Here is a 22,836-nt window from a genome sequence, read left to right as displayed (position 1 = left end):
TACAAAAAGCCTGTTTCTCCACCACCACCCAAGCCCTGCAGGGAGCTGGTTACAGTAACGAGAGCAAGGGAGACCAGGAATCCCGACTGCCGCTCTCGGGGGGAAGGTCTGACCTTGTGAAAGATACCTCCCTTCTCACTGCATCTGCATCTGAAAGCTTCGGGATTTCTAAGCCGTTCCACCTCCCCCACCGTGAAACTTAAAGCCGCAAAACCACACACATGCGAGGTTTTTTTCCAACTTTTATTTTAAAAGTCATAATTGAAGCTTAACAAAGTCTTAACCCATTATTACTGTGAGAGCTGCGGCTCAGACATGGTCTGTGTAGCAGTAACCACCACCCACCCAGCAGCAGGTCACACACGACGCACCCAGAAGCGGCTAAGAGGTCTGGTGACAGAGCTCAGTAGGTTTAATTCATTAACCCCTTGTGTGCTTCCCACGCCAGGTGCGGCAATGACATCCACCACAAGCAGCCTTAAAAGAAGTTTTATTGGGAATTGGGAGGGTGGGTTTCCCTTAATATGCTGATCTCTTGGGTGATGGTTGTAGGGGAGCACTACCCTCTGCAATAGGCAGAGGGCGATATAGAACCTGGGCGTGTCTCCCCTCCCCACCCCAATACGTACATGCAGATAGTTTATAAAAGAAAGGCAGATTCTGGATTGTAGCCACCAGAGGATGGTTTCTATCAGACAGGATATTCCCTGTGGGAAAATAAAAATAGACTGCAGTCCCCAGAGGATCATGGGAAACCGTCATCGTCATCCTCTGCCATTTCCTTCGCGAATTCCAGGTCCTGCTGCTCACGCTCCCGGCGCTCCTGGAAGGCAAAGGCAGGGCACGTTCCTAACAGGCCGACTGCAGCAGTGGGACTGGGATGGCTCAGGGCACTGAGCTGCCCGGAGATGCTGCCAGTGTTCTCCGAGAGAGCGAGAGTGGGAAGTGACCGAGAGAGCGAGAGTGGGAAGTGATGGCCATTCATGTGAAATGAGTGATGAGGAGGCTCTGTCCAAACCACAGCTGGCGCCAAGGACTGACCAGGGCCCTAGCTAGAACTCCTGGCTCCCACCAGGGCAGGGATGGGGGTCTCAGCCCAGGCTAGACAAGGGTACACAGCACTGGTTGGGAGGCAAGTGTCACTCCCAGGGAGGGTTGCTAATGGGGTGCTCAACCCCCTCTCCCCACAGGCAGGAAGCCCAGAACCCAGGTGGGATCTCACCTCTGCTGACTCCAAGTCCTTGTTGTAAGACTTAGGTGGGAACCTCATGGCCTGGAAACACAAACAAAAGGGGATCAATGAGGGACCGCCAGGGCCACAGGGCCGAGGCAAAGAACCCACAGGCACCTCCCACGCTGGAGCAGACATTGCCAAGCATGCACGGCAGCCAGGGGTCATCAGCTCCAGCGAGTTCCAGCATGGCCAGGCAGGTTGCCTGACTGACATGCTGACAGGACAGCAACCTTCAGATGCACCTCCCAGGGCAGTGGAGCTCAGGACGTGCATCACAAAGGTAGCGCATGTTTCGAGGCCTTGGGAGCCTACCCAGGGAATCCGCTCTCGCTCCCAGCAGCTGGAGCTAGAGTGCTGAGAAATTTGCCAGAGATCAGGCCCCTTCAGCAGAGGCTTTCACAGCATTTTGGCATGAATGAGGCCTCCCAGCGCCCACGTGGGGAGCTTGCTCTTCTCCCATTTTACAGAGGCAGTTCAGTAGAGTGGCAAACAGAACCCAGGAGTCCTGTCTCCCAACCCCCAATGCAGTGCACTGTATTAGCAGGCAGAGCACAGAACGGGGTGTGTTTAGATGAGAGGAGAACATGGGGAGCTCATGGAGGGCAGGGGGACCATGCTTTGAACTGGTGCCCCAACAGGATTTGGGGGTGCAAAGGAGAGGAAGGAGAAGAGCCAACCCATCACCCCAGAGGGGCCTGGAACCTGGTGGGGGAGCTTCTGAAGGCCCGAGGCTTCTAAATCACCCCGCTGCACTCACACATCTCAGGAGAGTGGCCCCGGGACACCTGACCCAGCTCCCGCACAATGGGCAGAGCCTGCGCCGCAGCCCAGCTACCTTGACAGACATGTTGTGGATGTCGAGGCAGAAGGAGATCCTTTGATGGAAGGCCAGCTGGGGCTCCCGTGTGGAGTAGATGTCAATCATCTCTTTGGACTGCACGTAGCCTTTCTCGTGGTTAATGCTGGCTTCAATCACGCCGTCCCGGATAGCCTACAGCCCAGAGGCAACAGTCACGGCAAAGGGCCAACCTGGAAGGCCGGTGTTCGCGTGCGCAGAGTGCCCGTGGGTCAACAGCCAGGGATGGCAGTGTGAGCACCTTGCACTCGCCCCCACAGGACAGCGCATTGGTCTGTCTGTTCTCTCAAGCCCTGAGCCCACATCCCTTTTCCACTCACTGGGAACACCTCAAGTTTTAATTGGTGCAACATCCCTTGGTAACAATTGCTCAAGGAAATGACAGATGTAGCAAGATGGGTAGGGATAAGGCTACGCTTTGGGTCAGAGCATCCTGGCATGAAGGGGTTAATTGGGATGCAGGCACTTGGAGCTGCTGATGGCCCAGATCCCAGTAGTAAGAGGCTGGTGTCAGATCCTTCTGGAGGAGCAGAGAGCTGGTCCAGAAGGGCCTGAAAGCTACAGGACCAAGCACTCAGGAACCCGACGGTTAGCGCTGCGGTCCCTGAGCACCACAGGGAGAAGGGGCCAAGGGCTACATTTCCTACACTGATCCCTGAACCGTACTTCAGCCAATGACCCACCTTGGCAACAATGAACTCAGCATCCTCCGGGCTGTCCAGCTGCAGTTTCTGAGCAATGTCGGCCAGTGCGATGCGTGAATAGGACAAACTGATCATGCGAACACCTGGAGGTGAGAGAAGGAACAGGAGCTGGAGCGTGTCTTGGGGCCACAGATACACTGAGCGAGGCGGGTGTGATAGCGAGAGGCACAAGGAGACTCAAATGCACACTGCTCTCCTTGGCTGCATTAAACGATAGGAGCAAGCCACAGGGGCTAGTTAGCCCAAGACGTCTAATGCTGGAGCGTCAGCCACGACAACACCACACTGCATCGGGACAGGATGCCCAGGCCCCAACGACATGGCACTGGCAGCGTCTTACCTGTTTTAATCACATTGTGTCTCAGCCGGATGATCAGGGTGTAGGTCCCATCTGCCTGAAATTTGTCCGCAAACTGATCCAGGACCTGGTTGAACTTGGCTAGGTTACCCGTCCGAACAGCTGTGGGAACATATAGGAGACGGTTGAGAGAAAACAGAGAGAGAGAAAAAGAAGATCTGCTGAGGTCACACAGTGAGAGCAGGAACAGAACCCAGGAATCCTGTACACCAACCACTTAACAAACTCCTTCATGACATGTAAAGGTTACAGTAAGTGGAATTTTGAGGTTAGATCCATAAATGCCAGAAATAAAACAGGAGACAGTGCCCTTTATCGATGAAATGTTAAAAATATTTTGCTCCTTCGAAGAGCAGAACATTATATCAATTTACATCTAGTCTGACCTCCTGTGTAACAGAAGCCAGAGAACTTCCTCGAAATACTTCCTTTTAAACTCGAGCACGTCTTTAAAAAAAATCCAATCTTGATTGAAAAATTGCCAGTGATAGAGAATCCACCACAACCCTTGGTAAATCATTCCAATGGTTAATTACTCTCACTGTAAAAAGTAAATTTTACTCCCCCAGCCAAGGATCCAGTGAGATTAGAACCCAGGACCATGGGCACTGGAAGCAGGAGCAATGTCCCTTGGTCATCAAACCAGTTAACGGAGCACAAAGTTACTGAAAATTATCTTCCATTCTGAAAAAATGTGCACGTGTGGCTCTGGAATCAGAAGTTGACCACAGCAACACTAGCACACATTTTTTAAGTGCACTTTTATCTTTTGTGCCACTATTTTGCTAGTCTAAAAAAATCTAACCAGGAATGTGACCCTTGTTTGTGAAAATATGGTTATGTAAAAAAGAGTCTGAGTCTTATGTAATGAAACTGTCAATGTTCTCATTGTCCATACTAATGACTAACCTTTTTTATAATCAACCTACACTTTTGGTCTCTGATGTCTTGTGGCCATGAGTTCCACAGGTTCTGACCCGCATTTCCTTATAACTACATCTTTCAGTTTCATATAATTTCTCTTTGTTCTTGCAGTATGCGATAGCATAAATAAGAGTGTGCAATTTACCTGTTGCTCTCACTATTTGTCATTTTTCATGAAAATTGGAGAAGCCGTAGCTGGACCAAATGGTAGGGCACATAACAGAAAGTTAGGGGTTCCTGGATCATCCAACAACAGATCACGAAGCTCTGGGGAGCAGCCAGAGCATCCTTACCCTGTGTCAGGAGGAAGTAGGGCATCAGTGACCTCTTGAGGGAAGGCTGTCTGAACTGGAGTCTGTCCGGGATCTCACCCAGCAATAACTCCACCACGATGAGCAGCTTGTGGACCTTAGGCAGAAAGACAGACACGAGATTATAAGAACGAGGAGGACTTGTAGCATCTCAGAGACTAACAAATTTATTTGGGCATAAGCTTCCGTGGGCTAAAACCCACTTCATCGGATGCATGCAGTGGAAAATACAGTAGGAAGATGTATATACACAGAGAACATACCAACTCTAACGAGACTAATCAATTAAGGTGGGCTATTATCAGCAGGAGAAAAAAACCTTTTGTAGTGATAATCAGGATGGCCCATTTCAAACAGTTTGAATCTCTTAGAACTGCCCTAGACACCCGAAGGAAGCAAATTCTTCATTAGAACAGACCGGCCAAGAAGCTGGTGAGAGACCCGGATCCTACCCTGTCTCTGCTCCTCTCCATGGACCTGATTACGCATGAGGCCTGCACAAGTGCCTGACACGCATCCACCCAGAGGTGCCCCCTGGACGATCACGCACCCACTCACCGTCTGCTTGAAGCCAACCGCTGTGTGCTGTGGTGCCTTCCGCAGGGCATTCGTCATGGTCCTCCGTGCTTCGGAGTACTCCAGCTGAATGGCTTTGATGCGACCTGGAAGAGAGAGTTACAGAAACTGTTTCAGAGAGAAGTTGGTTTAACTGACAAAGCCCAGGCCAGGCACTGGGATCTTCACCCTACCTGGCACAAACTGCCAATCAAGCCAACTGCCCCATGCCTTGCTGGCTGTTTGGCTGCTTTAGTTTGGTGCAGTTTGAGACAGAGCACTTGAGGTCACATCAGCGACAAGCAGATCTGTGTTCAGCTGCCTCAGCTCCAAATGACTAGAGGAGCTCGTCTTTCAGAGATCACACGCTTATGTACTCTGTGTCGTGGGGACATTCTCAGCAAGGACAACAGGACGCGAGTGATCTTTACCTCACACCTTCCCTGCCCAGGGCAGCAATGCGACCACCTCTTTGCACATCCATAGCCCTTCCATCAGCTCTCAAAGCCTCTCACCCACCTCTGCTCATTAGCATGCTGATTACTACCAAGGCCTCGTGCACTCCCTGGCAAGACGGACATGGTCTGGAAATTGGGGCAGCTTAATTTAAATTTTAGAACAGAGATTCTGAATGCAATTAAACATGAACATTAACACGATCAGCACAGCGGCCCCTCCGTTCTCCATTCAGTTCAGTTTTACTTTCCCTGCCACTTCCACTTGCCGATGTTTGTACCGGTGACGCTGAGCGGCACTGAAAGAGTCCAGGGCAAAGCTGGAGGTTTTGGCAGCTGCAGAGGGGGCTGCTGGGGACGGTGGAATTGAGCACAATAGCAGTGAATAGTGCTGGCATTTCCGCCATTCCCTTTGTGTGCAGTTATCCCGCAGTTCAGCCCCCTCAGACCAATCATTTCGGACCTGTGGACAAGACTATAGCATTTTATCCTTGGTGCATGTTGTCCAGTGTTTTCTTCCCATTTACTAGGGCAGGATGTGTAGATTCCAGAATACAATTCTGTGGCAAGGGGTGGATCCCGTAGCAAATTCCGCTGCCAAAGAATTGTGACACACACATTGGGCTAAGTATTAGCCCATTTTACAGGTGAAGAAATGGAGGCAGCAATTATGCGGTTTTCCAGAGATCGTGGGGTCAGTGGCAGAACCAGGAGAAAACCCTCAGAATCCGGACCCTGGCCCTAACCATTTGATCACATTCCTTCCCTGGCCCCAGGAACAGAACCCAGGAGTCCTGATTCCAGTCTCCTGTTCCAGTCACTAGACAGCACGACAGTAAAGCAGCGTGCGGTGGCACTGCTGCCTCTCACCTGTGTAATAGAGGTACCTGGCCCACTCGTTGTTATTGGCCTGCTCAGGAAAAACTGATTTGGAGACGAGCTTTTCCGCCTGGTCATAGAGGTTATAGTGAAGGTAGTTCCTCAGCAGCAGGTTCAGGAGGGTGGCCTGACCATCTGCGTCATGACGGAGAGTTGCCGTCCTCAGACGGGCATGCAGGAAACTTCAAAAGAGGGTGGAGAGGAAAGAGTGTGTCAGAGGGGAGGGAGGAAGCTGCAAAAGGGGAGAGCACAAATGTCCCAGCAAGGTTTTGATCCTAGCAAACGGCTGCCATTAGGCACCAAGGGGCCCTTTCATTTCTGTATAGGCAGGCTCCGGGAGAATGCAGCACACAGGACTGCAACTGACCTATCGGACACAGCAGCAGCCAGTCCTACCTCCTGACCACATCAAGTTTATTCAGGAACTCGTAGCTGCGGGAGTGGTAGTAATAACACTTGGCCACTACCAGATCGAGGGCTCGGCGGTTCTGAGGACTGATCTTCTGCATCAGGTCATCAGACACTTTCTGGGCCTGGGGAAGGGAAGGAGAAAAGTCAAAACAGACAAGGCTACACAGAGAGAGAGAGAACGAAGACTCACTTGGGATGAAACACAGGAGGGGAAGCAGTCAGAAGCATTTTGGCTGTGAGAACTTCCATTAATCTAAATCCCCTATCCCTAAAGTATTGGTAGCTTCCAAGGGCTGCATCCCAGCCAATCCCTTTGGGGTGCAGTTAAAATAACTCCAGGGAAGCTCTCCTAGCAGAGCCGTAAAACGTGAGGTAACTAAATGAAGGCAGTGGTATTTTGTTTGCTGGCTAGCTACTAAGCCTCCACCTGTGCTAGGCTAGGATGGGACATGAAACTTCTCTGCTCTGAAGCTCTGCCACCATCTACCTGTACTCAGCTCATGGGAACAGGGAGGCAATGGGGAGGGCACCCAGGTTTGCCAGTTTATTTGTCTGACCCTACGGTCTCGTGGGCCATACACACCCAGTACTTGGGTTTCAGTAGCGGATCTCCCCAATGCAGCATGCAGGACAGTCCTGGGGTTTTACCTCTGGGTATCGTTTACTGTTCATCAGGTAGATGACCAGGAGCAGCTGGAGATAGGTTTCCACCTCTGGCAGGAGGGGGGCTGAGGCTGCCTTTCCTGTCCGGGGACGGAACTGCAGCTCTGCTTCTGTGTCCATAGGCTATAGAGAGAGACCGAGATGTGCTGGATCCACAGCTCTGAAGTCCTCTAGTAATTCACAGAGGAAACTCAACATGGATGTGCCATACCCATCACCAATGCCCGTTCCAATTTCCCTGCCCACCCAGCCTGCCTCAGTCTTGACTTGCAGGGACCACCTCTAGGAACAAAGGAGGTCAGTCTCCATGGCCCACTCAGTCTTTGCTCTCTCTCTGCTGAGGATGCCAACACAGGCCAGCAAATGCCACTGCGATTTTTCTTAGATACAGACACAAGCCAGATGAGGGCAGTGACTCGATCCAGTTCCCAAGTCACTTCCCAGGCACTCCTGAACAGTCAGGTTGTAATGTCTGAACACTCCCTTTGGTGTCTCTGCTCCCCCTCCCCTCCCTTACGACAACACGTTCTCTGCTACTAAAAGCCCCAGCATCTGCCAAAGCAGAGTCACCACCAACTTCAGCAGCCTCCTCTGCACCCACTGCAGACTCACCTCCTCCAGAAAGCCCAGCAGGAAGTCCCGCACGGTGCTATTGGAAGTGAAGAAGCCATTGATGGCTTTATGGAGCACATTGGGGTTGAGTCGGCGGGATGTGGAGGGCAGAGCCCGTAGGGCACGCAGGACATAACGAGGCTCCTTTCCAGACACGGCCTTCTCAAGCTGCTTCACATGCTCTTTGATGTCTGCATCGGCACAGGGAAATCCTGCTAGCACTTCACCTCTGGCAAGTGCTCTCACAAAGGAGGAAAATCCTGATACCTGATGATCATATTGGTGATACCGCTGATTCCTGTCTGAAGACTGATACATGCTTCTACCTGCTCATTTTAATATAATTCTAAGGAGAAAGCCTCAATACCTCAGGACATAAGCCACTCTCTAAGTGGGGGGTGGAGGGGAGGTTAGGAAGAAACTTTCCCTGGAGGCAGGTTATCCTACATCCGTCTACTACAGGTTTCTTGCATCTTCCTCTGCAGTCCCTGGTGCCAGCTACAGTGAGAGAAGGGATACTGGAGTATAACAACAGTACCTAGGAGCCCCAGTGTTCGACAAGGACCCCACTGTGCTAGGTACTGCCTTCATCCTAATCACAGAGCAATTATAACAACCTCACGCTTAGGTAGCAGCTTTCACACTGAAGTGTCCCACTGCACTTTACGAGAAACCTGACTAAGCTAAACACTGGGGTCACTTTCTGTGCCACTTGGGGTGGAGGGGACACAGACGATGCTGGCTGTGGCCGAGAGTTCAATTCACCCAGATTGACTATAGACCTTCTGTCACCTTAAGCGAGCCACTTGGGGTCTGATTTTCGGGAGTGCTGAACATCCACCACTCCAGCTGAAGCCAACAGGAGCGGACACTGCTCCCCCTCCCCGGCCCGTTCCCTCTGCCCCCGGGCCTGCTCCTCCCCCAGCCCGTTCCCCTCTGCCCCCTCTCGGGTCTACCCCTGCTGCCCCTCCCCCCGCCTCGGGTCTGCCCCCCCCGGGTCTGCCCCTCCCCCCCCTTCCCCTCTGCCCCCCCCCGGGTCTACCCCTCCCCCCCATTCCCCTCTGCCCCCCCCGGGTCTACCCCCCTCCCCGGGCCTGCTCCCCCTCCCCCAGCCCATTCCCCTCTGCCCCCCCTCGGGTCTACCCCTCCCCCGTTCCCCTCTGCCCCCTCCCCCGGCCCGTTCCCCTCTGCCCCCGGGTCTACCCCTCCCCTGGGGTCTACCCCCTCCCCAGCCCATTCCCCTCTGCCCCCGGGCCTGCTCCCCTCCCCAGCCCATTCCCCTCTGCCCTCTGCCCCCTCCCCGGCCCGTTCCCTCTGCCCCCTCAGGTCGGCCCCTCCCCTCACCCTCCAGCGTGACAGCGTCGAGCTCGCGCTGCGGCGGCTTCTCCCCGGCGGCGCCGCCGGCCCGTCCGCCGCCTCCTCCTGCATCTCCACGTCCGGGCCCCGGGCGGCGGCTCCTCGGGGCGGCTTGGCCTTGTCGGCGGCGGCGGGGCGGCGGCGGGACGCGCCCTCCTGCTTCATGGCGCGGGCGGGCGGGTGGGGGGCGCCGGGCCCGGGGCTCGCGCCGCTCGCGGTGACGGTGCAACAATCGCGGGAGGAGGAGGAGGAGGAGGAGGCGGCCCGCTCCGCCGCGAGGGGTGCTGGGAAGGGCCAGGCCCGGCCAGCCGAGCCCAGAGAGCGGGGGGTGAGGGAGGAGTCAGAGGGAGGCTGGAGAGCCGAGCGCCGAGCGGGATCGGGGACCGCCTCCCGCCGCTGGGACGTCACAGCTCGGGCCGCGCGCCTCGGCTCAGCCCCCTCACCCCTCCGCTGCCGCCTGGCGTCTCCGTAATCACTCGGGTACTTCCGGCTGCGCTCGGGTATCTCCGTAATCACTCGGGTACTTCCGGCTCCGCTCGGGTATCTCCCGCCTAATCGGTGATTTCCGGTGCGAGGACCGAGGAGCCTGGCGCATGCGCGCCGCGGCATTTCCTCGTTGGCGGAGGCGGGCTCGGGCGGGCCTAGCGAATTCGGGCGAGTCACAGAGACACGGGGTCTCCCGGGCCTTGCGTCCCCACAGCGCCCCCCTCTGACGCGAAACCTGCTCCCTGAGAGGTTAACCCCGCGTGCGCCCCGCCCCTCCCCCCTCAGGGACCCCCTCCCCTCAGAGACCCCCATTTCCCCCCCAGGCCTCCCCTTCACCCCAGGGACCCCCTTCACCTGGGGATACCCCCCTCAGTGACCCATAGAGACCCCCCATTCTCCTCAAGGCCTCCCTTCACCCCAGGGACCCCTCCTCATTCCCCCCAGGCCTCCCCTTCCCAGGGACCCCCCCCCTGGGGATACCTCAGACTCCCTTCACCTGGGGATACCCCCCTCAGGGACCCATAGAGACCCCCCATTCCCCTCAAGGCCTCCCCTTCACCCCAGGGACCCCATTCCCCAGGGAAGACCCCTTCACCTGGGGAGATCCCCCCCTCAGGGACCCCTTTCCTCCAGTGACTCCCTCTCCCACAGGAGGATTCACCCCAGTGACCCACTTTCCTCAGGGGAAACTCCGCAAGCTCCACGGCTGCTCCTGGTCTCCAAAAGGGTGAGGAACGCCTGGCCCCCCTCCCCTTTCACCTTCTGTTATCAGGGTTGTGCCCCAGCCTGACCACGGCCCCGTTGTGCTGGGCGCTGCACAAACACCCAGGAAGATGCAGCCCTTGCTCCAGCGAGTTTCCAGTCCGGGTCTCAAGAAGAGCTTGGTGCCTCCGCCCAAGGCAGCAGTGGCACCTAACAGTAAGGGCTCGTGGGTGGTACTCTCTGCAGGCGTTAGAGCCATGATTAGGGTATGTTTTTTCATCCGGGGGCAGAGCTTTGCGTGCGTCTCCGTTAAAAACATAAGAATGGCCAGACTGGGTCAGACCAAAGGTCCATTTAGCCCAATATCCTGTCTTCTGACAATGGTTAATGCCAGGTACCACAGAGGGAATGAACAGAACAGGGAATCATCAAGTGATCCATCCCCTGTCGCCCATTCCCAGTTTCTGGCAAAGGGAGGCTAGGGACACCATCCCTGCCCATCCTGGCTAATAGCCATTGATGGACCTATCCTCCATGAACTTATCTAGTTCTTTTTTGAACCCTGTTATAGTCTTGGCCTTCACAACATCCTAAAATTGGATGGAGTCCCAATTTTGCCTGGTCTGGGCTGGTGCTGGAGTGAGGGGATGCAGGGTAGTAAGTCTCCCCCATGCCAAAAGCAGCAATATCAGAATGTTACACTCCTTATGGTCTTGTGGAGCTTTGATCACAGCTTCTGCCCATGTGTCATGACATATTGTAAATATGGCCTGATCTATGTTAGAAAAGTTATGCCAGTATAACTGTGTGGTTAGAAGTGTGACTTTTTGTAAACCAGTATTTTTATACCAAAGTAAGTGCTTGTGTAGACAGTTATACCAGTATAAAGGTTCTCAAGAATGGTATAGCAAATTTCCCAAAGCAGAATAGGCTATACCAATATAAGCCCTTTAATACTGGTATAATGCCTACACTTAGGAAGGGTTTGCTCCTTTAACTTTATGGGTATAGTTAATGTGGTGAAGATTGGATTTTTAAAAAAGACATGCTCGTGTTTAAAAGGAAGTATTTTGGGGAAGTTCTCTGGCTTCTGTTACACAGGAGGTCAGACTAGATGTAAATTGATATAATGTTCTGCTCTTCGAAGGAGCAAAATATTTTTAACATTTCATCGATAAAGGGCACTGTCTCCTGTTTTATTTCTGGCATTTATGGATCTAACCTCTAAGTTACTTTTACATTCTATATCCTCCTCCTTTTTGTACTGCACTGGTGGTGGTTGGGTTTTGGGGGTTTTTTTATATGGCTGGGGTGGTTTTTTTGACTGCTTGTATACCAGGGAGCCCTGATCCTGACAGGAGCCTCTGGGCACTTCTACAATACAAATAAAAACAATCCCTTTCTGTAGGGTTATGGCAGATGTTTTTAAACAAAAGTATCTATTCACTGATAAGCTGAGCAATTCAAAATATTTTAATGTTACATTACTTCTGAATTCCAGGTACCTTAGACCTGTCTAATCACACATTGCACTCCTTCCGAGACCCCTGGCAATATTGTGAAGAAGAGGGCCTGAGGTCCCTGGGGGTTGAATTCAAGTCTGTTGTATAAAGCAACCCATTATATCCCACCACTTTAATTAGTTTACACCCAGCAAATTAATTATACAACAGACAAACAATCACAGAACCAGACAGAGACCACGCAAATAAACAATAGCAACTATAATGCAATTATATGAACTGTAATGACAAAACAATACAGAAGTGAGGATTTCACAACTACATCTATAAAGGGATAAGTGTTTTCCAACTATGTCTATTGATAAGTGAGTTCTTAGCAAACAGAAAACTATCAAACTAAATTTCCTTTTACATCTTCTAGGCTCTTCTCTTTATCTGGAGGTGATAGATCGGATCCCCTTTCTAACAGCCCCAGATTGCCTTATTTCAATATGACTGGCTTGAAATGTGTGATGACATGATGCTTTCCAGCTTATGGCTGCTCTCACTGCTTAGCCAAAGGCCTTAGCTTAAGAACAGGGCCTCAAACTGTCACAGTGAGAAAAGGCCCTTACACCGACAGACAGTGATTTTGATTCTTTTATACCTCTATGACTAGCAAAGTGATAAACATATACTTAATTTCTTAAAGTATAGGTGTTTACAGACAGGCCTGAATATCTATATCCTAACATTCCACTGTCCTGGCACTGCGGACCGCGCTGCGCCTGAAGCGTCCAGCAGCAGGTCCAGCTCCTAGAGAGAGGCACGCAAGCGGCTCTGCATGGCTCTTGCCCGCAGGCACCGCCCCCCACCCCAGCTCCCATTGGCCGGTTCTGCCAAAATATGGTAGACAAGCTCATGACATCCTGGGCCATGGGTTCTCGTGAGGGAACCTGTTTTAATTCTTGGTTCTGGTTTCTCACTTCCTTTGGCTGCCAGGCAACTTGCAACAATCCCCTTCTCCCATCCACTGATCTAGAAGCAGCATTGAGGAGATATGATGAGAGGTCAGACTAGATGATCATGATGGTCCTTTCTGGCCTTAAAGTCTATGAGTCTCATCCAGATCAAGTAAGGTTGTTACAGTGTGTGGGTGTGTATAAAATTTGAGAAAAACTCACTTCCCATAATCAACCTCAGGAAATATTTTTTCAATCTTTCTATTGACATCCCTTCAAATGTGAGGAAAGGTGTCATGTCTAGTCTGATCTAGACAGAAGATGTAACGCATACAAGGCTACATACAATGCACTGAGGGCTGAGAAAGCAGCCGGGTCTCCAGTCCCAGTGAAAGAAGGTCCATTTCTCTGCAGTGTTACTCCACCCAGCTCTATCATTGCCTTGGTTATGTTCAGTTCCTCCTCTTGCAGGGAGGAGAGCAGCTTGGCATCCAGGCTGAAAGCGTCTTTCAGGTTGAAATCTTGCTTCAAGATGCTCTTGACCTTTGCAACAACAAAGAAGCAAAATCAAAATATTAAATCTCTGGCTGCTACAGGAATAAGCCTCTGTCAGCAATCACCCGCAGAACTCAACCAGTGTCACTGCAGTGGATGAACAGATGATCTCTCTTTCAGTTTGCAAAGTGCTCTGAGATCCTTCAAGGTGAAAGGCGCTGTGTGTAAATGTGCATTATTAGAACTAAGATTCTTATTTTCTGTTAAGATCATGATAAACACTTATTGATTTCCAATTTTTCCTGGATTAGTTGTTCCCTAAAAGTGAGTATTTTGCCGTTAAAGCAGGAGCGTGACATACAAATGCAACCCACAGCTAGGTTCTCCCAGTAACTGCTGAGTGAGGTAAAACTGGGTGTAATGGGGTGGACTAGGCCCTGAGGCCCCCTGCTGGAGGCCTTGTGGCCCTGCCACACCCCGCCCCAGAAAGGGCAGTAGAGAGGTCCTCCAAGCTGCCCAGAGCAGCTCTGTGGGAAGCTGCCAATCAGGGCCCAGCAGGGCAGTATAAAAAGAGCTGCAGGGCCAGAGTGAGTTTAGTCCCTTGCTAGAGAAGGAGGAGAGTGGCTGGTGCTCAGGGCTGGCTGCTGGGACTCTGAGGACAAGGCCCTGAGGTAAGGATGAAGAATGTGCGGGAGCCATGGGAAAGTGGCCAAGGGAATTATAGAAGCAACACTGTTTATTTCAAGGGACCTTATGGATGGCTGCTATCTATAGGGTCCCTGGGCTGCAATCTGGAGTAGAGGGTGGGCCCGGGTCCCCCCCCACCAGCCACTGGGAAAGTAGCCTGGACTTTGAGGCACCCCAGAACGGGAACTGAACTGTAGTGGCCCAGCTGAAGAGCTGGGGCCAGAAAGGCCCTGGGAGGGCGAAGACACTGCCTCCCGTATTCCAGAGCAGGGACAGACAGAGACATTATAGAGGGCACTGAGAGAAGCCCTGTTAGACTTGTGCCCCAAAAAGGGTTTGCTTTGCTTTTATCTCACAGACAGACTGTGTATGACTTGGCCGATGACCCACCACAAATAGAGAGAGAGAGAGAGAGAGAGAAAGAACTCAGGCAAGGGGTGCAACCGCATAGCTAGAACATGCTGAATTCAAATTACAAACTGATTTCTGTTCGTCTCTTAAGGAGAATAAAAATTCCAACAATTGGTAGGGTTGCTTCTGTTCAGTTTTTTAGGCATATCCTGTATCTGCAATCTAGGTGCCACCCATGGCTTCTTGGGTTGATGCCATGTGGCCCTCAGTGTCAGAAAATTTGGGCCTCCATGTTTTAGTGGATCTCTCTGAAAGTGGTAGCTACGGTCCGGGCCTTGTTTGAAGCCTGTAATAACCCTTCCTCCTTACATCACTTCAAGCTGTGATGTTGCTGCTTATGCCCTGATCTAATCATAGCTTTGCGTTAAAACCACAAAAGGGAAGACTTCATTGAGCGCTGTGTGGTGCTGTATTTCACTGGCATTCTCTCACCAGCTCGAGCTGTTTGGATACAATCTGCTTCTGCACAGACTGTGCCAGCCGCAGTAACTGATCCTCAGTTAGCTCTGGAAAAGAAGAAATCATGTGAGAAAAGGGTTTCTTTCTGGGCGGTAAGAGGGCAAGTGCAGAGGGTGGACAAGCCCAGGTGGATAACCATCAGTTGTCTGCACTCCCTTCTGGGGATCTTAAAGCACTTTAATAATTTGACTAAATTAAGTTTTACTATCCTTGTGAGGGGGTGAGTGATTGAAATTACTATACCCATTATACAGATGGGGCAGCAGAGGCACAGACAAGGGAGGAAGTGGCTTGCGCAAAGTCACCGAACAAGCTGTGGCAAAACTGAATAGAACCAGAGAGTCCTGATTCCCCCATTCCTGTTACTTAGCCACCCTTCCTCAGGTTCTTACTGAGGTTTCAGGTCCTCTGTGTGCCATATTCTGGGGTCCCCAATGCATTGATTCCAAGTGGGTGCCTCAATATGAGGATTCTGCTAGGATGCCATAACGGGATGCAAACTCCATCACAATGCTATGTCTGGCAAATGGTACACTGTGTTAGCTGGCAATGGCTGCCAAAAGCAGGTCCAAATTCTCAGCAGACTCTGCACCCCGCCCTAGCCAAGAATCTAAGGAATGTCTGAACCACGCGAGTTCGCCTTCATCATTCATTCTGTTCTTCGTAGGCAGACTCGTTTCTTGTATTCTGGTGTGGTTGGGTGCCCCCATTAAAATACCCAGAACTTATTCTTACCACCAAGCGCGTGTAGAGTGTAGAGAACCGGCCCAACAAGGTAACGATGTATGCTTCCTTCAGAATCCTGTAAATTGTTTAGCAGGTCTTCCAGGTCTGGGTTCTCACTCTTTAGCTCACATTTATCAGCATCTTCAAAAGCCTCTTCTAGCTGCAGGTTCGGAAGGGAAAGCTTCAGGACTGAGAATTGGAAGCTACTGAGAGAAACTCCAATCCAGCGTGGTCATGTGATGTACTGAAGTATGCATCTGACTGCTGGGAGGAAAGGGGTGTTGGGTGACAACATTTTCCCTAACGTCAGCTATTTACTATAGCACAACTGGGGATTGGGGGAGTTGATATTCACATTTGCTGCTGTAAGATACAGGATACTGGATGAAATGGTCCACTGGCATATTCAGATGTAGGAATATCTGTGCTCCTTTGTAAATGATACTTATAGAAGTTAGATGGAAGAAGCCTACCGAATCATTCTGTCCATCTTCCTTCCAGAGCAAGGCTGGGGTTGTGCATTTAGTTTATCTACTTATATGGCGATGGGGGCCAGATCAGAAGGTGCTGGACTGACAGATGGTCAGAGGATAGGAAGGAACTCCGATTGATGGTGGTCGCGGGGAGGTCTCTAAATCCCTAATGACTGAAAAAAGTAGCTTTACCTTGAGTTTGAGTTCTTGCAAGAGGTCGCTGTTTATTATCACGGCCATGATTGATTTTAAGAACTTGGCACGCAGATCTGTGGATAACTCTGAGAGCTCTGCACATTCCTTTTCAACGTCGCTCTGCAGGCCTTCCTTTCCTCCATCTGAAAACAAGGGAGGAGAGTCAGAATGCAAGATTCCCTGCTTGCCCAGGGAGACCAGACAGCAAATGTTTATCAGGACGGGGAAGAGGTGGGAATAGGAGCCTCTATAAGACAAAAGACCCAAAAATTGGGACATCTGGTCACCCTATGCTTATCCCAGTTCAAAAGGGTCAGCTGGGACTCAAAATTTAGATGTGGAAAACTTAAATTTGGAAAGGCTTCTGTGAATATTCAGAGAATCACGTTAGGTAATTAATAGTATTTTGTACTCAGTTAATGCCGCCTATCCAAGGATCTGGATATGTTTTCTTATTAAAGTGAATATTTTTCCATGTCATAGAAATAACTTGTCCAAAGTCACATGATGAGTTAATAACAGAGACTAGAATAGAATACAAGTCATCTCATTCTAATTCCTTCACTGAAAAAAAGATTAGTCCACTAAATTATTTCCAAGCCATAGTTTAAGGGTAGCCTATATGAAATGCACAGCAGCATAAACCGTTGCTTTGTCAAGGAATTTTGTATGATTCAGGTTTACACCACTTTACATTAACAAGTACAGTGAGAGATGAAATTGTTACATAATGACATCAAATTTTTGTTTACAGACATTCTGACGCTGCTTTCTGATAAATGAGAAATACCCAAATCACATGAAAGTCAACATAAATTGTCACTGGCTTATGTATGCCACTTAAACTGTGTCAATTTTGATTTTCAAATCCTGCGTATGAGATCTCTGTATGATTGACAAGAATGTACCTTGTGAGCATGATTCCCCATTCCTTTGAACCTTGTGTCATCACTTACACCTGTGCAAAACGTATGTAAAACATTTCAGTGGGTATGAATAAGTTCTGAATTGGTAGCATTTTACATCCATTTTGCATAGGCATTTGTGACTGTAAAGGTGCAAAGTTGGGAAGCAGTAAGACCCTGAAACTCAGTATACAGTCCAGAAACAAATCTTTATAACCTATGTGGTGCAGACATCAAGCTCTGGAGTAATATTTTTCAAGCTGGCTTGTGGATATTTCCATAGTCTGTGGGGACCTTTCTGATAGTTTAGAGTGAAATGTTCAGAGAATCAAGCAGTGGGATGTCAAGAGGTGGGTCTGAGAGAGGATTTCTTTGTTATGAAGTGCTCTGCAGAGTGAAAAGTCTGGGAAATCTATGTCTCTCTAGGTGGCCTCCCTGAGCAATGACTCATATGGTCAGAACACCCTGAAAGGATTTGGCTACATTGTATCCTGATGTCAGGTGAGGATGTTATAAAGAGCTGCCTACTTGGAAAGTAATCAGATTCCGCTGTTAAAGCTGTGAAGGCAGAGAGGTGAAGAAAAAGTAACATAGAAGTTAGACCCTTGTAATTATGAATTGTTAACACCAACATGCATTTATCTTTACTCCACTAAAAGGACTGTCAGTATAAAGGGTGCCTATATTTGAGGAAAGCCATTATCCTTGTTGACAAATTTAATTTATTATGAACTGGACTAAAAGAATCACTCTGGAGCCTTGTTTACACTATGGAAATTTTCAAAAAAAATTCCCACTGTTGCTAAGATTGGTTCAGCTACATCCGTATTAGCAACATTGGGGGCTTGTCTACATGCAGATTGCACTGGTTTAACTTAAGAGAGTTTAAAAACAGATTAAACTGGTGCAATGATTTATAACTGGCTATATCAATTTAGTTTGCCCCTATAAACATACTGGTGCAAGGTAAACGGCTCGAAGCCAGGATTAAATTGATACGAGTGTCCATACACAAAGTTACACTATTTTAACTAAACTGATTTAAAAATATCACGCTTTAGAGAGAATTAACACAAATGAAGATGGCAAGATGTTCTGTTTACCGTCTGCAACAAATGTTTCATTGTCTGGATGATGGGAAATACCTGGGAAGATAGAAAAAGGGAAATGACCATTTATAACCTTTGAAGAGTTATTTGATGCCTCAGGTTTTTTTCTTCTTCAGATTTTGACCAGCAGTATTTAGGCCTGAAAATATCTTCCACTCCCACTTCCAAGTATCTGTAACATGCAAGTTACATCTTGGGAAGTTCATTTCTGGTGCATTGCTTTCCCCCTGCATAGTGGATGAGCTGGAGCTTTCTAGATGATGCTTACCCCATGATTCACTTTGAATAATTAGCGGCTTGATTCTGAATGCCAGGACACAGTCCTTAGGGATAACTATGACTCTCTTGCTGCCTCTGGTGCCCTGGTTCATGGAAAGAGGAGTTAGTGAGTTCTCACAGCACAGAGATGCGCTGAAAAGAGGCAGCTGTCCTCACCCCCCCTTTCCTGAATCTAGATAGAAATCAAACCTTTAATGAAAAATGGACATAGATCTCATTCAGAATGTTGCCTTCCATGGTGTTGGCCTTGTATAATGTGGTCTCCTCCGAAGCGTGTACAGCCTCGTTGATCACGTACACGTTCTCTCTGCGCTTCCTTAAATCCTTAATGAAGGAATGGTCCATCTTGATTTTCCTAAAAAAAGAAGTGGGCTCTGCATCACTCCTGAGTGTCTTTCTGTAGGTTAGACACTGGCTCCCCTTATACTTGGGTTTGCCACTTGGGGCAGAAATCAAGAGGAACGCTGGCTTAAGTGTCCACCAGGGAATTCCCCTGATCTAAGCAGAATCCCTGAGTTGCACAGAGCCATGGAAGCCTCTATTCCATCTCCTTTCATAGTACGGGTGAGAGGTGCGGCCAGGGGAAATGTGGTTTTGTGGCCCGATTACAGCTAGTCTCAGCAGCTGACATGGGCCCATGGTCAGCTACAGTAACTCCTCACTTAATGTTGTAGTTCTGTTCCTGAAAAATGCAACTTTAAGCGAAACAATGTTAAACAAATCCAATTACCCCATAAGAATTAATGTAAATGAGGGGGTTAGGTTCCAGGGAAATTTTTTTTCACCAGACAAAAGTCTCTCTCTCTCTCTAGAGAGAGAGAGTGTGTGTGTATATATATACAAACACACACACACACACAAAGTTTTAAACAAACAATTTAATACTGGTACACAGTGGTGATGATGATTGTGAAACTTGGCTGAGGTGGAGGAGTTAGAGGGTGGGATATTTCCCTTACTGCTAAATGATGAACTAGCAACTGGCTGAGCCCTCAAGGGTTAACTCAAGGCAGCAGGAATGGAGGGAGATATGTACATTTCCCTTAAGTACACTGCCTTGTTAATTAGATCAGCTTGCTGAGACCACAGCCCTGGTGTGTCCCCCCTGCTCTATGGAAGATGGGGTGTGCAGGGGGGAGGGGGACACCCTGACATTAGCCCCCCTCTTCCTTCCCTCCCCCCCCCCGGCACAGCAAGCAGGAGTCTCGGGGAACAGCTCCAAGGCAGAGGGCAGGAGCGGCACATGGCAGTGGGGGGAGGGACAGAGCTGAACTGCAGGCAGCTGTTGCACAGGGAACTTAGGGGAGTGGGGAGCTGATAGGGGGCTGCTGGTCCACCCTGGTTCCAAGCCCCCACCAGCTAGCTCCAATGGGCTGCTCTTCCTGCAAGCAGTAGTTAAAGCAGACAGCTGCCAAAAGACATTAGAAGGGAGCATTGCACAACTTTAAACGAGCATGTTCCCTAATAGATCAGCAACATAACAACATTAACCGGGCCAACTTTAAGTGAGGAATTACCGTACTGCATAAGTTAGAGATTTCCTTCCTTCTCCCCATTTCTGCCAGCCTCACCTTTCTTCTTGCAGAAACTCGAGGTCTGCTGGGCCAACCTCTGCTCTTTTCACCTTGATGGACTTCACTTGGTAGGTGCTGGCAGCTCCTGTCACTTCTGAACTCTGAAAGTGTTCAGACAGCTTAAAAGACACCTCTGCTCTGCAATCACTGGAATCCCCAACAGTGATTGACTGTGAATCCTGGACATCTGTGGGGAGCGGGGAGAGAGAAACCCTGCAAGAGTTAACATATTCTCTTTGTACAATTAATATGTAATTACGGCCCATAGCTCCTGTGCACACAGGAAGGATGTGGCCTGACAGAGCTCAGACACAAGCAGCATAATTCGCTGGCCAGTCACTGAAAGAAAACCCCCTCAAGCACAGGATGCTGCAAGCAGTGCTGCCACACTGGCCTGGTAAATAACGTGGGAAGACGCATTACCTAGATTTCTGCTGTCCTGTCCAGGTACCAGGATGTCACTGAGCCTAACTCCTGTTTTGTAGTAGCGGTGATGAGTCATCCAGAAGCTCTTCTTTGGTTTCCTTCGAACGAGGTAGAGGGGTCTGAAGTGATCTTGGTCGATAAGGCTGCTAACTGGGAGCAGATCTCCATCTGGAGCCAACTGCTTTACCAGGTCTTTGGTTGCCTTGTGAAACATCCTGGCTGCAGCCTGATGTTCCTTGAACTGAAGCAAAATGTACTTTTACCTTAGGAGGCAAAGACAAGTGAAGCAAACACATTTGAAATCTGAACTGGAGGTTGCAGCAAGGTGTCTTGCTCTTTGACAGCAAGTTTTACCTGCTCAGAGCTCTTAAAAACAAGAACCCTCAACATCCATATTTCTCAAAATACAGAGCTAGAGAAGTTTCTTGCTGCAAAGAGCTTATGATCCAAGGAGAGCAATAATTAGCTATTATGCCGGTACTTTTCATTAGTACCTCCAAGAGCACAAAGGCAGGTTGCTGTCACTGGCATTTCACAGGGAGGGAAACTGAAGCACCGAGTAGAAGTAACTTGCCCAAGGTAACAGAGTGAGTCAGTGGCAGAGCTGGGAATAGAACCTGGAAGCTTTCACTTCTGGCATCTTGCTCTAACCACTAGACCAGGGGTTGGCAACCTTTCAGAAGTGCTGTGCCGAGTCTTCATTTATTCACTCTCATTTAAGGTTTTGCGTGCCAGAAATACATTTTAACCTTCTTAGAAGGTCTCTTTCTATACGTCTATAATATATAACTAAACTATTGTTGTATGTAAAGTAAACAAGGTTTTTAAAATGTTTAAGAAGCTTCATTTAAAATTAAATTAAAATGCAGCCAGCCCAGTGGCCAGGACCTGGGCAGTGTGAGTGCCACTGAAAATCAGCTCACGTGCCGCCTTCGGCATGCGTGCCGTAGGTTGCCTACCCCTGCACTAGACCCAGACCTTCCAGAGCTAGCACTCCACAGCCCAGTGCCCTAGGGAAAGGCAGAGCAGTCAGAGATGTGGGCCAACAAAGACTGATGGAATTATTATATGCAGCATCCATTCATTACAAAGAGTTAACTTTTTTTTTTTTTTTCCAAAATGATTCAGTAGTTTCTTGTTGGTATGGTAGAGGGGAAGTTCACATAACTCCTCACACAGGTTTGGAGGCATCCTATTTAATTCTGTGCCAGTCCCCCCAGCGTGAACATACAGGACTGGATGGTGTTAGCTCAGGTCAGTAATAGGAAGTATGGAAGCTGAGAGCTGCCCTAGACCTGTTCCAGGTGCCCTATCCTCACAGCCAGGCGTTAAACAGCTGGCTGGGGCAGAAAGGAAACTAGTGCCCTTCAGGCAACATCCCGTCCCAGGTCTGTCTCACGAGATCACCTCTACCCACACGTTTCTCTGTACTTTGACCATCATCTGAAGTATTAGGATGTGGAGGACACAGTAATACGATAGCGATTTACAAAACTAAACTTGCCCAGACAGAAGAATGTTACGTGCTTTTTCTCTGTGCCGTGACATTTCCCCTCATGGCTAGGATTCAGCTCCTATGGAGAAGGAAGGAAGGGTTGGTCCTCCCCACATTTATACCTCGGGTTAAGACTGTCCACCCCTCCTGGAAAAAAAAAATCACTGTTCTTTTCTTCCAATGTTATACATAACTTGCCGGTGGTTCTTTTTAAAACCAAACACCCCTGTAGTATGGATTTGTTTAAAGAGCAGAAAGGCACTGATTAGAAATCAGAGCAGGAAGTGGCGCAGGGTCTTTTTTCTTGTGCTCCAGTGGAAAAAGGAATAGCCCTCCCGCATCGGTATTCCCCTAAGCTTCCACCATTATTACAGTCTCTTGATTAAACACTTACCACGCCGTCTGAAGACTGGAGGAAAGGAGGGTCTCAGAAGTAACTAACAGGCAGCCTCTGTGCCTGTCCCTTTCTTCCTGTAACTCACTCCCACAGCAACATTCCAACCCCTTCTCGTCATCTCAGCATGGCTTCTTATAGTTTCACTTCTTCAGCAGTTGAAATAAAACCCCCCCAATTCCTCTGTACTTCCTGTGATGTACAGGAAGTGTGTGCTTGTTTCCAAGTCTGCTTCCTAGCAGCTGGTCTTCTCATTGTTTTTTCCCATCTCAACATTTTGGCAAACTTTCTGTACTTG

At 49.5% G+C, this 22,836-nt stretch overlaps 2 protein-coding genes and 1 long non-coding RNA gene across 7 annotated transcripts; 1 reads left to right on the top strand and 2 right to left on the bottom strand.

Annotated features, from left to right (window-relative positions):
* Positions 1-473: 473 nt before the first annotated feature.
* On the bottom strand, positions 474-9,498 carry PSMD3 (proteasome 26S subunit, non-ATPase 3). Its single transcript, XM_039516652.1, is given in 13 exon segments — positions 474-823; positions 1,223-1,273; positions 2,070-2,225; positions 2,774-2,877; positions 3,135-3,254; positions 4,370-4,484; positions 4,946-5,049; positions 6,268-6,458; positions 6,673-6,809; positions 7,336-7,473; positions 7,963-8,153; positions 9,307-9,364; positions 9,367-9,498. Coding segments are annotated over 13 exon segments (1,560 nt in total). The 5' UTR covers positions 9,484-9,498; the 3' UTR covers positions 474-745.
* Positions 9,499-9,970: 472 nt separating this feature from the next.
* On the top strand, positions 9,971-17,917 carry LOC120392130. Its single transcript, XR_005591603.1, has 3 exons — positions 9,971-10,053; positions 10,488-10,722; positions 17,688-17,917. It is a non-coding gene; the product is annotated as an uncharacterized LOC120392130 (long non-coding RNA).
* Positions 12,216-22,729, bottom strand: GSDMA (gasdermin A). Of its 5 annotated transcripts, none has more exons than XM_039516653.1 (11): positions 22,539-22,728; positions 22,177-22,223; positions 20,647-20,890; positions 20,221-20,410; positions 18,839-19,004; positions 18,639-18,732; positions 18,365-18,406; positions 16,354-16,499; positions 15,698-15,848; positions 14,936-15,009; positions 12,216-13,453 (listed from the first exon to the last, which is right to left on the bottom strand). In XM_039516653.1, exons 2-11 carry the CDS (start codon positions 22,195-22,197, stop codon positions 13,211-13,213), a joined length of 1,371 nt encoding a protein of 456 aa, XP_039372587.1. In that variant the 5' UTR covers positions 22,198-22,223; positions 22,539-22,728; the 3' UTR covers positions 12,216-13,210. The 5 variants fall into 5 exon arrangements, with proteins under 5 accessions (XP_039372587.1, XP_039372589.1, XP_039372588.1 ...); XM_039516655.1 differs by having other exon boundaries at positions 22,154-22,223; positions 22,539-22,727; XM_039516654.1 differs by lacking the exon at positions 18,365-18,406 and having other exon boundaries at positions 22,539-22,729.
* Positions 22,730-22,836: the final 107 nt, after the last annotated feature.

This window comes from Mauremys reevesii, linkage group 27, assembly GCF_016161935.1.
Source record: "Mauremys reevesii isolate NIE-2019 linkage group 27, ASM1616193v1, whole genome shotgun sequence".
NCBI classification, from domain to species: Eukaryota; Metazoa; Chordata; order Testudines; family Geoemydidae; genus Mauremys; species Mauremys reevesii.
This window is presented reverse-complemented; position numbering and strand designations above follow the sequence as displayed.